This window comes from Artemia sp. Qi Xiang Cuo, chromosome 4 (genome assembly GCF_049724085.1).
Source record: "Artemia sp. Qi Xiang Cuo chromosome 4, ASM4972408v1, whole genome shotgun sequence".
Lineage (NCBI taxonomy): Eukaryota > Metazoa > Arthropoda > Branchiopoda > Anostraca > Artemiidae > Artemia > Artemia sp. Qi Xiang Cuo.
This window is the reverse complement of record NC_142797.1, coordinates 2,624,103-2,639,775: the sequence shown is the minus strand read 5'-3', so window position 1 is coordinate 2,639,775 and position 15,673 is coordinate 2,624,103. Positions and strand designations below refer to the sequence as shown.

The following is a 15,673-nucleotide window of genomic DNA, read 5'->3' as shown; positions in this document are numbered from 1 at the left end:
CAAACTAATCAAAAGGTCTAATAGCTCTGCCTTTAAGGATGCCATTTCCTCAACAGCCTCGGGGCGATGATTGCAAATTATGCAATTTGCCTGTTGTGCACATGCAGAATTTATCATTAGAAAAAGAGACAATGTTTCATTCTGGGTGTCTGCGAAAAGGCTAAGGAAGGCAGCGGTGGTCAAACTCGTCCAAAGTTGTCGCGTCTTCAGTCTTGATCGGCCATGTCTCGCAAGCATACAGTAGTACTGCTCGAACAGTTGCAACATAGATTCTGACTTTTGTTTTTGTTTAGATCTCCGTCTGGTCCATAGTGTTTTTTTCAGACTAGTAAAGACTCCCCAGGCTTTTGCTATCCAGGCAGATATATCCCTTTCAGCTCTGCCATCTGGTGTTATGATAGAGCCAAGATACTTGAATTCCTCGACATTTTCTATTGGCTCACCGTTGAGGTTAACCTGGCAAGGAGCAGGTTGGTTGAGAGCCAATACTTTAGTCTTTGCGCCGTTAGTCCGATGCGCTTTGAGACCTCATGTTGATCATGCCTTTTAAGCAGTCGGCGCTAGTTTCCAGCTCAGCAACGTCGTCTGCGAAGTCCAGATCTGTGGTTTCTCACTGCATTATTCATGATCCAGTCTATTGCGTAGTTGAATAATATAGGCAAAAGGGGGTATACCTGCTTTACCCCAAACTCCACTGGAAACTTAGGAGTGCCATTGGCGGAAACACGGACTGAAGTCGCAATATCCTTAGACGCACTTTGGAGTACCTCAATGAGCTCCTGTTCAGGTTCAGGTTCTTTTATTTACAAACTAAATACAACTACAATATGGGTATGCCCGGCTGAGAGTCTAGCTCGTATTATCAGGCAACCAATAACAAATAAAAACAACAAAAACATAATATATCACTGTATTTGTACATAATCACAGTTTTTGTAAATAAATAAAAAAAAAGAAAATGTATGACTTACCAAGCATCACCCCAAGCCAGCAGTCAAATGGAGAACAAACTAAAACAAAACACCAAAAATAGGGAAGTGAAGCCGTGGGGAAACCCTACCAAGAGAATGAGCCAGTGGGAAGACCATAACTGAATTAAAATGTTCAAAGGTTTAGTAAAAGAGTTTTTAAATGACCCCGCAGTGTACCAACAGAAAGACCAATATTAAGACCCGACCCTTGCACATTCCAAAGTTTGGATATGCAGTGCCTGAGTGAGAACCTTGATTTCTCAGTACACGCTCGGGGTTCAACATAATTAGAAGATCCCCTCGTTCCATTATCGTGCTCACATTGGTTAAATACATCCATAACATAGAAAATTTTCGGTAGAATTTTAGCAAAATACTTAACACAAAACATCAATCCATGAAAAGATAATAATTCCACTGGTAATATATTAAGGAAAGAATATATACTTTTATTTGGCGATTTTGATGGTAGGGATATTGGGGAGGGGGTGAAAGTTTTCAGGATACGTAGTGCTTTATTTTGCAACCTTTGAAGTGGCTTTATAAGAGTTTTAAATGTATTCAGAAAAATCAGGGGACAATAACTCAGATAAGAAGGGACTAGGGCAAAATATACCGATCTCATTGCATTAAAAGGTAGAATAAATTTCAAATGCCGCAATATTCCAACATTCTTTCCCAACTTCATCTGCAATTTAGCAATGTGTTCCTTCCAACTCGTATTCTGATCAACTAGCACACCTAAATATCTCATAGTAGATGCGTGCTCTAAATAAGTATATTCATCAATGGGTAGTCTACTAAGTTCAGGTAAAGACTGGTCAGTACGAGAGAAAATCATGAACTTGGTTTTTGACATATTAACAGATAGTTTATTTGCACTAAACCAAGTTTCTATCCTCTCGAAAGCTGCCAAAATATTCTTATAAAGCGACATTTCATCATGCAAGCCGCATCATCAGCGAATAGGACATTTGCAGGCCTGTGCAGGCCGTATCATCAGCGAATAGGACATTTAGCCCGAGATCTTCCAGCGCCCTGTTGATGTCGTTAACATAAATAAGAAAGAGCAGAGGTCCAAGTATGGACCCTTGAGGAACGCCGACTTGACCAGTGTTATCAAGTAGTGAAGAGGTAGCATTTCCATCATCCATAAATTGACTGCGCCCATTTAAATATGAGTCAATCAGAGAATTTGTAGGTCCACGTATACCATAATTTTCCAGTTTACGAAACAAAATTGCATGACAAATAGTATCGAACGCTTTTTTTTATATCTATAAATATAGTAGCTGGAATTTCTTTTTTATCCAGAGTGTCGTGTATAAACTGTGTGAGTGTCAGAATCGCATATTCAGAGATATGACCCTTCCTAAACCCAAACTGATGGTCATTAAAACATCCCCTCTTGTCAAAAAACTTCACTATGCGGTTGTAAGGACATTGTTCAATTAGTTTTGCGAATGAAGATAGGATTGAGATTGGCCGGTAGTTTGTTGGATCTTTCACGTCATCACCCTTATGCAGGGCTAAAACACGTGCATACTTTAAGCAAGCTGGAAAACATCCACTTGAAAAACATAAGTTGATAACATGAACCAAAAATTCTGTAACATCAGGCATTATCCGTTCTAATAGGCTTGTCGACGAGCCATCCGTACCTTCCGACGGCCCATTCTTCAGTTGGTATATAGCTTGCAGGAATTCGTTCGCTGACACCGGCGTTAGGAAAAGAGGGCAATCCGATGGAGGCGGCATGTAAGTAGAATATGCTGAATAGGTTAAACTTCGAGTTGGTGCCTCAAGCGATGTTACATGACCAATATTTGCGAAGTGCTCATTTAGGAAACCAACAATATTTCGCTTTCCTTTAACAATTTTCGTGTCTTTTGGTGATAATATCTCTTCCGGAAGGTTTTTCATTTTCTTTTTTCCCAAGGCATTTATTAATATCAACCAAGTCTTTTTTAGGGACCCTTCAGCATTTTGAAATTCATGAAGATAGTATGACTGCTTCGCTTGTCGCAGTGACTTTGTTATACAATTTCTGTACTGCTGAAATTTGGCCTGATTTTCATGTGTAGGATCTGCCATGAATTTCCTGAAGAGGTTATTTTTGGTATGGATAGAGGACAGAACAGCAGCAATAATCCATGGTTTCTTTGGTTTAATATAACACCTAGCTTGGCGGCTTGATAAAGGACATGCCTTGTTAAGTACTATTTCAAACTGGTTGATGAACTATTCAGTAGCTTTGTCCACGTCGTCACATTCTAAGCAGGGAGACCGGTCGACTTGGGACAGTAAACTTTTCAGCTTATCAATCAAAGCAGCGTCCAGTCTTCTTGACCTCAATGAAGAGGGTTTAGGGGAGGGACCAGTTTAAAGGTCGCACAGGATCATAAAATGGTCCGAAGTATCATCAACTATAACGTTACAACCCAGTGTCTCGAAATTGGTGAAAATATTGTCAATTAACGACGCTGACGACTCCGTGATTCTCGTCGTGATCCGGCATGTTGGAAGCAAACCCGCGGACATACAAATCGTTACAAAGTCAACGGCAACATTATTCGAAAGCATTGAATTCACATCCCTATGTACATTACTAATATCAATATTAAAATCACCCAACATCATTAACTTACACTTTCTTTGGGTCATCAGCGAGCTAAGTTCATCGAATTTGTCTACAAATTGTTTAGCAGCTGAACTCGGCGGCCTATATAGGGCGCAACATAATACTTTCAAAGGACTTAAATCTAGCTCAATAGCAAACAAATTCAAATGGCATTTCTTCATAAAGGTAATCATAATCATTCACTTCTCTTACAGGTATACTATCATTTACAAAAACAGCCAACCTTCCCGTCTGTCTACCTATTCTATTTTTAAGTAACGACTTATACCCATTTATATGAGTTAGCTCAGAAGATTGATCATTTAAAAATGTTTCACATGCACCAAAAACATCAATCTTATGATCGCGAAGTAATAGTGAAATGTTTTCTAAATTACTCATAATTCCACAACAATTTAGAAATGCTGTTCTCAGACACTTTTTTGTTGGTTTACTCATAATCATTCCTAGAGAAAGGCATTTGTTCGTGGGTGAATTATTAATAAAATAATCATAAGTGTTTTCATCCTCTCTATCAATGCATGAAAGAATCTGTTATAAGGTTGCCCTTACTATCAGGGCTAAAAATTTGGTAGCGTGTTGTTACTGAGGCGTGTTGGTAAGAATCGGTACTCAGAATTCAGTGACAACTGATATTTATTACAAAAGAAGATAAAAAGAAAAATATTGTAATTCTAATTATTTTGAATACTTCTAAGCCTCATCTAGGTCTGATGTCTATTGTCTACTTGTTCAATCCACAAATGTTTACCGAAAAGAAAAGGATTAAGTTAATTCTAGGCTATCGAATGTTTCTACTTAAAGGAGTTACACTTGACTAGCTAGTCAAGGCTTGAGTTCTGGGGTATTAAAATCCTTTAGTTCAAACTATTGCTGAGACAAGCTTGGAATAACTGTACTTGATTTTATTCTAATTTACATTAACCCAAACCAAGAGATCCTCTTATTATTTCTTGAAAAAGGGGTTTGTGTTCCTTGGACCTTTAGTAAGCTTTAACTTTAGCAGGGAAAACTCTCAATTAAATATATCTGGACATAAAGGTCTGGAAATTCTTAGATTGACAATATCATTCCCTTTTTTCCTAACCTATCTGTATAAACATTGAGACCACCTTTGTATAAACAGTCGGTACGGGTTTAACGAACTGAAAGAATGATTAAAAACGGAACAGGATTCTCCTTCGTATAAACGTCTGAAGACTGGACAAGGGGGAAAGTAATGTTGTTGTCCGATAATTCCAATTTTCGGATATAACGTCTTTATAAAGTCAAGCTAAGTTCCAAGGAACTCTAGGCTGAAAAGGAGAAGCACAAAAGGCTCTCTTAACGTTGACTTCTTGGTTAAGGTTCCTTCCACTCTTTGAACCCTCTGTTATTCGAAGTTTCTTCTACCAGTTTTAAATTTCTAGGAAGAAATTAATTTTAGCTTATTCTGACCTTAAAAACGCTGTTTTTGTCTAGATGGCCCAAGCCTTGGCTAAGTGAAAATACTACCGAAATATAAACCCCTGCTCTTGTGTTGCTAAGCACAGATAAATCGACTTTTTGATTACTTTAAGTTTAAAATTGAGCACAGCTTTAATAAAAGGAAGATATATTAATTGACTTCTACGAACAGCTGAATGCTATTTTCTTATTTGGGCCTTTTCAAACTTTATTCACAATTTTTTTTTTCAAATTATAAGTGAATCCTCGAAAGAGTATTAAAAGGTCCCAGAAAGTCCAGTAACAATGGAAGACTTGAAAAATCAAAGGCAAATACATTATACGATGAAAGAAAAAACAAATCTTTACCCGTTCTCTATTTAAAAAAAAATACGGGCTATCAAATTTTCGTACCTTTCGAATTTTCTGAACTCATTTCCTTTGTTGGAGACAGAAAAATCACAGATTATTACAAGTTTAATTTAGTGTGTGGATGTATTATAAGGAGTTTCTTATATAATTCCTATAATTTTTATCCTTTATTTGACGGATATTTTAAATCCTATCGGCAGTGCCTTTTATTTTCAACAATATTCTGAATCCTATGGACATTGCGATTTAGTTTTATCATTGTTCCTTAGATGGTGCTACTACTATATTTTTACCAATTTGCATTGGTCACCATTCACGCTAAGTCACAATTTTCCTGTGGTATCACTTGACCGAATGTGAAAGAGGTCATAAGAGAAAATATTATCCCTAAGAGTGGGGTTACTAACGCTAACTTTTACTCTTCTCAAACAGAGTTCATAATTCTTTACTGCCACTTCAACCTGGCAGTACATATATACAAAGACACCATATTGTGTTAGTTTATTTAAGGTTTTGACAGCTCCCATCTTGGCCCCTCAAAAAAGGACTTGAATGCAGGAAACGGATGACTCCATTAACTATTGTTTTTGATAAAACGTCTTTTTTTTCTTCAGAATCATCCAGTGTATACAATAAGCCATTCACGGGAACCAAACGAAGCTCCTAACTTTTTCATAAAAAAATGGGATTTCCTTTCTTTCCTAAATTCGAAATTTTCGGTTCTGAGCTCTACCCAAAATGTCAAATCTTGGAAATATTTCGGTATCCTGTTTACTTTAGAAGCCATTTCAGTAATGTGCTAGCTTTCTTTGTCTCAATTTTTAGCCTGGGAGACTCCAATCCAGGTTCATGATCATAAATACTCTGTGAGTATATGCATATGCAGCCTTTGTGCGTTGGGATACAACCCTTTTTCGTATCCCTATGGATGCAAACCTTTTTTGCTTCCTTAAGAGGTTAACGCAACCCTTTCTTGCATCCTTAAGAGGTGGATGCAACCCATTTTTGCATCCTTGAGAGGTGTCCTCTCAACCTCCCTCTAAAGTACATGACTCCCTGTCATAACATGTCCGTGACTCCTAGTCACACTAGGTCTACTCCTAATGGTTAACCTATATCTAAAAAACTACAGAATGTGGGCCTCTGCCTTCCGGTGGTTCCCTAACCATCGCTTGGAGGTTAGGGAACCTAACCACCGCAGTGTTTTCGGCAAAACTTGCCCTAACAATTTTCTTGGGGTTGGTTTATAGGTGCTAGGGCTAAACAATATCTTGCTTTGTGTCCAGTTTCACCACAGCGGATACAGGTTGGAGGTTTTTCACATTCCGAATGTCTATGTAGACCCCCGCAAGTCCAGCCTTTTATGCGAGCGGTTTTTCTTTCACTAAATTTATTCCTGGAATAACTACCCCTAGTTGGTCTTGACATATCTATTCTAAAAACATTTATTTGGGTTATTTTTATATTCTACTCTGTGGTTAACTCCAGGTTGTTTAGTGGAATTCCTGTCTCTTGTGTCTACTACCGCTGCTCCCAAGGACATATCCGAGAAGTCCCTATATATTAAATCTATTGCTTCGAATATTTTTGCAAGTGCTAATAATTCATCCTGGTCGTCTGAGGCCTCAGATTGTTCTAGTACTCTTCTTCCAATGGAAGGGAGCATGCCACTCTTAAAAATACTCATCGTAATGTCATTTACTCTTATACCAGGAGAATTTTTTGCATAATCTATTTCCTTTTCCCTGATCCGGGAGTAAAATTGGTGCACAAACTCAGATGGCCTTTGTTTCTCGGAGAGCAGTTCTTGTAGTTTTTTTGCGGCTGGTTTTTCATATAAAAAGGCTTCTTTTAGAAGTTTTTCTAAATGGTCTAAATCTTTTATTTTAGGAATGTCTAAGCTCGTTGTGAATCTTGGTATTTCTCCTCGTGCAAAACAAATAGCTTGATTTATCATAGCAATATCATCTTTCCCTTAACTCCTTTGTATTTGTTTAAGGGTGGTAATCCATGAATGGATTTCATTTGGATATGTCAGTAACGAGATGGGAGGCGCTTGCTCCACAAATAGGTTTTGAAGCCTACTTGTGACTGTGGCATCTCTATATTGCCCTTCTACAGCGTTTTTTTCTAGGCTGTGCTTGTTGTAGTGCAATTTCTAAATCTTTGATTTTGTTTTCATTTGAACTCATGATTGTTCTATCCTTATAAACTCTTAATGTAGGAAACTTTTGAACCTTTAAATTGTTTTAAACTACAAAATGAGTTAGTTCATAAATTGCGTAAGAATTAGCTCAATATCTCGATTTAAATTAACCCTCAAGGCTAATAGTATGATTACACTTTTGAAGATGTGATTACATTACAATAGTATGATTACACTTGAATAGTCTGATTACAATCTTGAAGATGATTAAACAATGACACTAAATCTGTTAAAACAGATTTAAGCAAGCTACAGACGATACTGACACTAGAACTTGTAACAAAGAGAAAGAAAAAGAGAAGAAAGAAAGAATCTTAGGAAGATAAAAGGCTGTCTGAACTTCCCTTTAAGGTCAAAAAGTTTCTTTAATGAACACTTTTTCAAACTTTTCTGTCTCTGATAGGTTTGGAAAACTGAACACACACTTTCTTGTGAGGAACAGAGTACTAACAGAGTACTACAGAGTACTTTTTTTTTTTGGGGGGGGGGGGGTTCTATAATTGTAAACTTATACTATGCTTCTCTCCACCTAGTCTCTCTCCAATCATCTTCCAAATAGTACCTATGTATTGCCTAAGCTCGGCCCCAAAAGATATACGGCAAGAAAACTGAACCAATTTTATTGAATTTAGGCCTAGGAGCTCAGAGATAGATGAGCAGGGATTTGGAAATAAGTGGAAAATAAGGAAAAAAAGAAAGCACATAGGAACGAAAAGAGCAAAAAGAAAGGAAACAAAAATAAAGAAGAACACAGACAACGAGATAAATACACTTCTTTTTAAGTAGGACACTTTACTTATCGATCTTCACATTCCTAAGCAGCATAGACTATATACTGAATCAAAAAACATAATCAATCTGACAAATCATTATATAGATATATATACAACCAATATTAGCATTCGTCATGTGTTACCCATGGGCCAGTAATATTGTTTCTAGTTTGCAGCAATAGTCTGGCCCCGGATTGTTTCACTCGCGTGAACTTGGATATTTGCTGAGCTTTAAGATCACGTGCCCTGGCTAAAAGATGATTACGTAGGGCATTTAGTGAAGGAGGTAGATCAGTACATATTCTCATACCGCTTCCTTTAAGTTTGCCTACATTGCCCAATAGCATTTGCAAGTCCAAATTATTCGCACAGGAAATAAGAACAGGCGATACTCCAGCTTGTTTGTTGTTTCTAACTGTAATGGGGCTAACACTCTTTATGCGCTGCACTTCTTTAAGAGGAATATCTTTTTCCTGTGGCATACCGTCTTCAACATTAATCCTCCATAGCTCCTCTCTGATGAGAGAATCGAAGGCAGCTACAAAGTCAGTTAATGCGATGAAAAGGGGTAGATGAAAACTGCTGTACTACTGAAGGATGAGGCAAATTGTCAATATCTGTTCTGGACACGCCTCTGCCTGGTCTGAAGTCTGCTCGTTCATGACGGGTTACCTTGTCTCGTGCGTCTTTGAATCGATTCAAAAGAATGACCCGACAAATCTTCATGGCATGGTCGATCAGGGAGATACCTCTATAGTTTCCGAAAATTGCCTAATCTCCTTTTTTTGTATAGCGTAACGAGGACAGATACTTTCTAGTCTTTTGGGAAGATCTCCGTCGTTCATATCTGGACAAACAGGTCGGTTAGACGGCATAGTAGAGTTGGTGAGGACTTGAACATTTCAGAGGGGTTCCCATCCTCTCCTGGAGTTTTATTGTTTTTCATGTACTTCAGTGCTTTTAGTACAGCCGCAATACTTGGCAGATCCAGGATTATTGCGTAGGGCTCTCTAGCAGCACTCGAGAAGGCAGGTAGATCGCACAGGGGTTTGACAGGGTTTAGTAGCTCATAAAAATACTCTCGTCAGCGTTCTATGCGCCCTTCCTCTGTTCGGATGAGTTCCCCGGACTTATCTTTCAGTATTTCAACCGCTACAGGAGCTTTTCCTGACGCTCCTTTCAGGAGTTTGAACATTCTACTGCTGTTATGGCACTTGGACGCTTGTTCCAACTCATTCGCGAGATCTGACCAGTACTGTTCTCTGTCTTGTTTCAGTGACTGTTTAACTGCTTTGTGGGCTATTTTAAGGGTTCTTTTGCACCTCCCACGAGGGGTCGCTTCTTCTCGATTAGTTTCATGGTGTGGTCAGAGATCCAGGCTCGGTGTTTTCAATTTGAGTAGCCAAGTATCTCCTCAGCTATGTCCTGTGTCATAATTTTTTATCTGCATCCATTCTCCGTCAACGTGTGAAAGACGGTTCAAGGCTTCGAACCGGTTGCTTAGCTTTGACTCGAAGTCGGCTTGGAATTCCGGGAATCTTAATTTTGACACATCGAAGTGCTTCCCTGCCTTCTGTCACTTCTGCCAACTAAGGCGGTGATGCACTTTGCAAGTGAGAAGATAGTGATAGGATACATTTCAAGATCCTAAGTCTGCTCCTGTGTATACCCGGGCATCTATGCAGGAGCTCCTCCATTTTCTGCTGACTAAGATGTGGTCGATCTGAGCTGTTGTTACGCCGGCATTCGAACGCCATGTAACGAGGTGGAATTGCTTGTGCTCAAAGAGTGTTTGTGACACATAGGTTGTTGTATCTGGCTAGCTGTTAGAGCCTTTCTCCATTGATGCATCTGTCACCAACGGTGTGGCGGCCAATAACTGCTGCTGTGTCGGGATCTACTCTGCCAAGACGGGCGTTCCAGTCTCCAGCGACAAAGAGCATGTCACGCCTTGGTGTCTTGTCGGTAATTCTTTGTAGGTCATAATGAAAGGAATCTTTGACCGCGTCAATGCTGTCCCTTATTGGAGAGTACACAGTGATTATGGTTATGTGGCTAACGTGGCCCCTCAGTCTCATCATGGCGATCCTTGGTAACACTGGCTCCCAAAAGGTGACGCACGATGCAGTAGGACCGTCTAGCAGGAACCCTACTCCTTGTTGGCCGGAACCATCATTGGGACCTGATTTGTAGAGCTGGAATGAGTCACATTTGGAAACGGTCAACTTTTTTGGACAGAACCTCATTCAGTCTCATTTCTGTCATCAACAAACGTTGATTTTATATTTCTGTAGCTCCCTCGCAAGGAGCAGTTGCGTGGATTTCAGCTTGCAGCTGCGAACATTCCACGCGCCAATATTCAGATTTTTCTTTATCGGGCAACTCGTATACTTGTCGGGTCAGGCACCACCCTGGCCTGGTCCGCGTCGGCTACCGCGAACGTCGTAGTAGTAGTATCTCTCTGTATTTGATCTTCAACATCCATTGGTGTTTTATGGGAATTGAGGTGACCAAGGGCTCAACAGACCCTTGGCGCCCCGTTGCGTTAGCCATTCTATTTGTCGGGCTAGGCTACCAATAGAATGTTACACCACTCCACCGCTGTGAGGTGCAACTTAGGGCTCTCGTCCTGGCTCGTTAGGGACGGGGAATACTACTACTACTACTATTTGTAGTAGTCCGGCACTGCTACAACTACTAACAACTCACCGCAGCACCAATTCTCCATAGCTCCTCTCTGATGAGAGAATCGAAGGCAGCTACAAAGTCAGTTAATGCGATGAAAAGGGGTAGATGAAAACTGCTGTACTACTGAAGGATGAGGCAAATTGTCAATATCTGTTCTGGACACGCCTCTGCCTGGTCTGAAGTCTGCTTGTTCATGACGGGTTACCTTGTCTCGTGCGTCTTTGAATCGATTCAAAAGAATGACCCGACAAATCTTCATGGCATGGTCGATCAGGGAGATACCTCTATAGTTTCCGAAAATTACCTAATCTCCTTTTTTTGTATAGCGTAACGAGGACAGATACTTTCTAGTCTTTTGGGAAGGTCTCCGTCGTTCATATCTGGACAAACAGGTCGGTTAGACGGCATAGTAGAGTTGGTGAGGACTTGAACATTTCAGAGGGGTTCCCATCCTCTCCTGGAGTTTTATTGTTTTTCATGTACTTCAGTGCTTTTAGTACAGCCGCAATAGCTGGCAGATCCAGGATTATTGCGTAGGGCTCTCTAGCAGCACTCGAGAAGGCAGGTAGATCGCACGGGGGTTTGACAGGGTTTAGTAGCTCAGACAAATACTCTCGTCAGCGTTCTATGCGTCCTTCCTCTGTTCGGATGAGTTCCCCGGACTTATTTTTCAGTATGTCAACCGCTACAGGAGCTCTTCCTGACGCTCTTTTCAGGAGTTTGAACATTCTACTGCTGTTATGGCACTTGGACGCTTGTTCCAACCCATTCGCGAGATCTGACCAGTACTGTTCTCTGTCTCGTTTCAGTGACTGTTTAACTGCTTTGTGGGCTATTTTAAGGGTTCTTTTGCACCTCCCACGAGGGGTCGCTTCTACTCGATTAGTTTCATGGTGTGGTCAGAGATCCAGGCTCACTGTTTTCAATTTGAGTAGCCAAGTATCTCCTCAGCTATGTCCTGTGTCATAATTTTTTATCTGCATCCATTCTCCGTCAACGTGTGAAAGACGGTTCAAGGCTTCGAACCGGTTGCTTAGCTTTAACTCTAAGTCGGCTTGGAATTCCGGGTATCTTAATTTTGACACATCGAAGTGCTTCCCTACCTTCTGTCACTTCTGCCTACTAAGGCGGTGATGCACTTTGCAAGTGAGGAGATAGTGATAGGATCCATTTCAAGATCCTATGTCTGCTCCTGTGTATACCCGGGCATCTATGCAGGAGCACCTCCATTTTCTGCTGACTAAGATGTGGTCGATCTGAGTTGTTGTTACGCCGGCGTTCGAACGCCATGTAACGAGGTGGAATTGCTTGTGCTCAAAGAGTGTTTGTGACACATAGGTTGTTGTATCTGGCTAGCTGTTAGAGCCTTTCTCCATTGATGCATCTGTTACCAACGGTGTGGCGGCCAATAACTGCTCCTGTGTCAGTGGTCTACTCTGCCAAGACGGGCGTTCCAGTCTCCAGCGACAAAGAGCAAGTCACGCCTTGGTGTCTTGTCGGTGATTCTTTGTAGGTCATAATGAAAGGAATCTTTGACCGCGTCAATGCTGTCCCTTATTGGAGAGTACACAGTGATTATGGCTATGTGGCTAACGTGGCCCCTCAGTCTCATCATGGCGATCCTTGGTAACACTGGCTCCCAAGAGGTGACGCACGATGCAGTAGGACCGTCTAGCAGGAACCCTACTCCTTGTTGGCCGGAACCATCATTGGGACCTGATTTGTAGAACTGGAATGAGTCAGATTTGGAAACGGTCAACTTTTTTGGACAGAACCTCATTCAGTCTCATTTCTGTCATCAACAAACGTTGCTTTAATATTTCTGTAGCTCCCTCGCAAGGAGCAGTTGCGTGGATTCCAGCTTGCAGCTGCGAACTTTCCACGCGCCAATATTCAGATTTTTCTTTATCGGGCAACTCGTATACTTGTCGGGCCAGGCACCACCCTGGCCTGGTCCGCGTCGGCTACCGCGAACGCCGTAGTAGTAGTATCTCTCTATATTTGATCTTCAACATCCATTGGTGTTTCATGGGAATTGAGTTGACCAAGGGCTCACCAGACCCTTGGCGCCCCGTCGCGTTAGCCATTCTATTTGTCGGGCTAGGCTACCAATAGAATGTTACACCACTCCACCGCTGTGAAGTGTAACTTAGGGCTCTCGTCCTGGCTCGTTAGGGACGGGGAATACTACTACTACTACTATTTGTAGTAGTCCGGCACTGCTACAACTACTAACAACTCACCGCAGCACCAATTCTCCATAGCTCCTCTCTGATGAGAGAATCGAAGGCAGCTACAAAGTCAGTTAATGCTATGAAAAGGGGTAGATAAAAACTGCTGTACTACTGAAGGATGAGGCAAATTGTCAATATCTGTTCTGGACACGCCTCTGCCTGGTCTGAAGTCTGCTCGTTCATGACGGGTTACCTTGTCTCGTGCGTCTTTGAATCGATTCAAAAGAATGACCCGACAAATCTTCATGGCATGGTCGATCAGGGAGATACCTCTATAGTTTCCAAAAATTGCTTAATCTCCTTTTTTTGTATAGCGTAACGAGGACAGATACTTTCTAGTCTTTTGGGAAGGTCTCCGTCGTTCATATCTGGACAAACAGGTCGGTTAGACGGCATAGTAGAGTTGGTGAGGACTTGAACATTTCAGAGGGGTTCCCATCCTCTCCTGGAGTTTTATTGTTTTTCATGTACTTCAGTGCTTTTAGTACAGCCGCAATACCTGGCAGATCCAGGATTATTGCGTAGGGCTCTCTAGCAGCACTCGAGAAGGCAGGTAGATCGCACGGGGGTTTGACAGGGTTTAGTAGCTCAGAAAAATACTCTCGTCAGCGTTCTATGCGTCCTTCCTCTGTTCGGATGAGTTCCCCGGACTTATTTTTCAGTATGTCAACCGCTACAGGAGCTTTTCCTGACGCTCCTTTCAGGAGTTTGAACATTCTACTGCTGTTATGGCACTTGGACGCTTGTTCCAACCCATTCGCGAGATCTGACCAGTACTGTTCTCTGTCTCGTTTCAGTGACTGTTTAACTACTTTGTGGGCTATTTTAAGGGTTCTTTTGCACCTCCCACGAGGGGTCGCTTCTACTCGATTAGTTTCATGGTGTGGTCAGAGATCCAGGCTCACTGTTTTCAATTTGAGTAGCCAAGTATCTCCTCAGCTATGTCCTGTGTCATAATTTTTTATCTGCATCCATTCTCCGTCAACGTGTGAAAGACGGTTCAAGGCTTCGAACCGGTTGCTTAGCTTTGACTCGAAGTCGGCTTGAAATTCCGGGAATCTTAATTTTGACACATCGAAGTGCTTCCCTGCCTTCTGTCACTTCTGCCTACTAAGGCGGTGATGCACTTTGCAAGTGAGGAGATAGTGATAGGATCCATTTCAAGATCCTATGTCTGCTCCTGTGTATACCCGGGCATCTATGCAGGAGCACCTCCATTTTCTGCTGACTAAGATGTGGTCGATCTGAGTTGTTGTTACGCCGGCGTTCGAACGCCATGTAACGAGGTGGAATTGCTTGTGCTCAAAGAGTGTTTGTGACACATAGGTTGTTGTATCTGGCTAGCTGTTAGAGCCTTTCTCCATTGATGCATCTGTTACCAACGGTGTGGCGGCCAATAACTGCTCCTGTGTCGGGGTCTACTCTGCCAAGACGGGCGTTCCAGTCTCCAGCGACAAAGAGCATGTCACGCCTTGGTGTCTTGTCGGTGATTCTTTGTAGGTCATAATGAAAGGAATCTTTGACCGCGTCAATGCTGTCCCTTATTGGAGAGTACACAGTGATTATGGTTATGTGGCTAACGTGGCCCCTCAGTCTCATCATGGCGATCCTTGGTAACACTGGCTCCCAAGAGGTGACGCACGATGCAGTAGGACCGTCTAGCAGGAACCCTACTCCTTGTTGGCCAGAACCATCATTGGGACCTGATTTGTAGAACTGGAATGAGTCAGATTTGGAAACGGTCAACTTTTTTGGACAGAACCTCATTCAGTCTCATTTCTGTCATCAACAAACGTTGCTTTAATATTTCTGTAGCTCCCTCGCAAGGAGGAGTTGCGTGGATTCCAGCTTGCAGCTGCGAACTTTCCACGCGCCAATATTCAGATTTTTCTTTATCGGGCAACTCGTATACTTGTCGGGCCAGGCACCACCCTGGCCTGGTCCGCGTCGGCTACCGCGAACGCCGTAGTAGTAGTATCTCTCTATATTTGATCTTCAACATCCATTGGTGTTTCATGGGAATTGAGTTGACCAAGGGCTCACCAGACCCTTGGCGCCCCGTTGCGTTAGCCATTCTATTTGTCGGGCTAGGCTACCAATAGAATGTTACACCACTCCACCGCTGTGAAGTGTAACTTAGGGCTCTCGTCCTGGCTCGTTAGGGACGGGGAATACTACTACTACTACTATTTGTAGTAGTCCGGCACTGCTACAACTACTAACAACTCACCGCAGCACCAATCCGCCTGAGGCCAACACAGCTACGCATCCTCCTCCATCCCAATCTATCAAAGACTCCCTCTTTACACCCTCCCAGGAAGTTCCCGTTTTCCTTAGGTCTTTCTTTATGACATCCTCCCACC

The 15,673-nt window shown here is 41.9% G+C and overlaps 3 protein-coding genes across 3 annotated transcripts; all 3 read right to left on the bottom strand.

The window, feature by feature from the left end:
• Positions 1-10,214: 10,214 nt before the first annotated feature.
• On the bottom strand, positions 10,215-10,634 carry LOC148952681 (protein CFDP2-like). Its single transcript, XM_089087339.1, has one exon. It carries the CDS (start codon positions 10,632-10,634, stop codon positions 10,215-10,217), a length of 420 nt encoding a protein of 139 aa, XP_088943465.1.
• Positions 10,635-12,499: 1,865 nt separating this feature from the next.
• Positions 12,500-12,856, bottom strand: LOC148952680 (protein CFDP2-like). Its single transcript, XM_089087338.1, has one exon. The coding sequence runs from the start codon at positions 12,854-12,856 to the stop codon at positions 12,500-12,502; it is 357 nt and encodes a 118-aa protein (XP_088943464.1).
• Positions 12,857-14,657: 1,801 nt separating this feature from the next.
• Positions 14,658-15,077, bottom strand: LOC148952679 (protein CFDP2-like). Its single transcript, XM_089087337.1, has one exon. The coding sequence runs from the start codon at positions 15,075-15,077 to the stop codon at positions 14,658-14,660; it is 420 nt and encodes a 139-aa protein (XP_088943463.1).
• Between the last annotated feature and the right edge of the window lie 596 nt (positions 15,078-15,673).

Bases quoted from the DNA above. Each gene is read 5' to 3' on its own strand.
- LOC148952679 (XM_089087337.1), bottom strand. From the start codon at position 15,077: ATGAGGTTCTGTCCAAAAAAGTTGACCGTTTCCAAATCTGACTCATTC.
- LOC148952680 (XM_089087338.1), bottom strand. From the start codon at position 12,856: ATGAGGTTCTGTCCAAAAAAGTTGACCGTTTCCAAATCTGACTCATTC.
- LOC148952681 (XM_089087339.1), bottom strand. From the start codon at position 10,634: ATGAGGTTCTGTCCAAAAAAGTTGACCGTTTCCAAATGTGACTCATTC.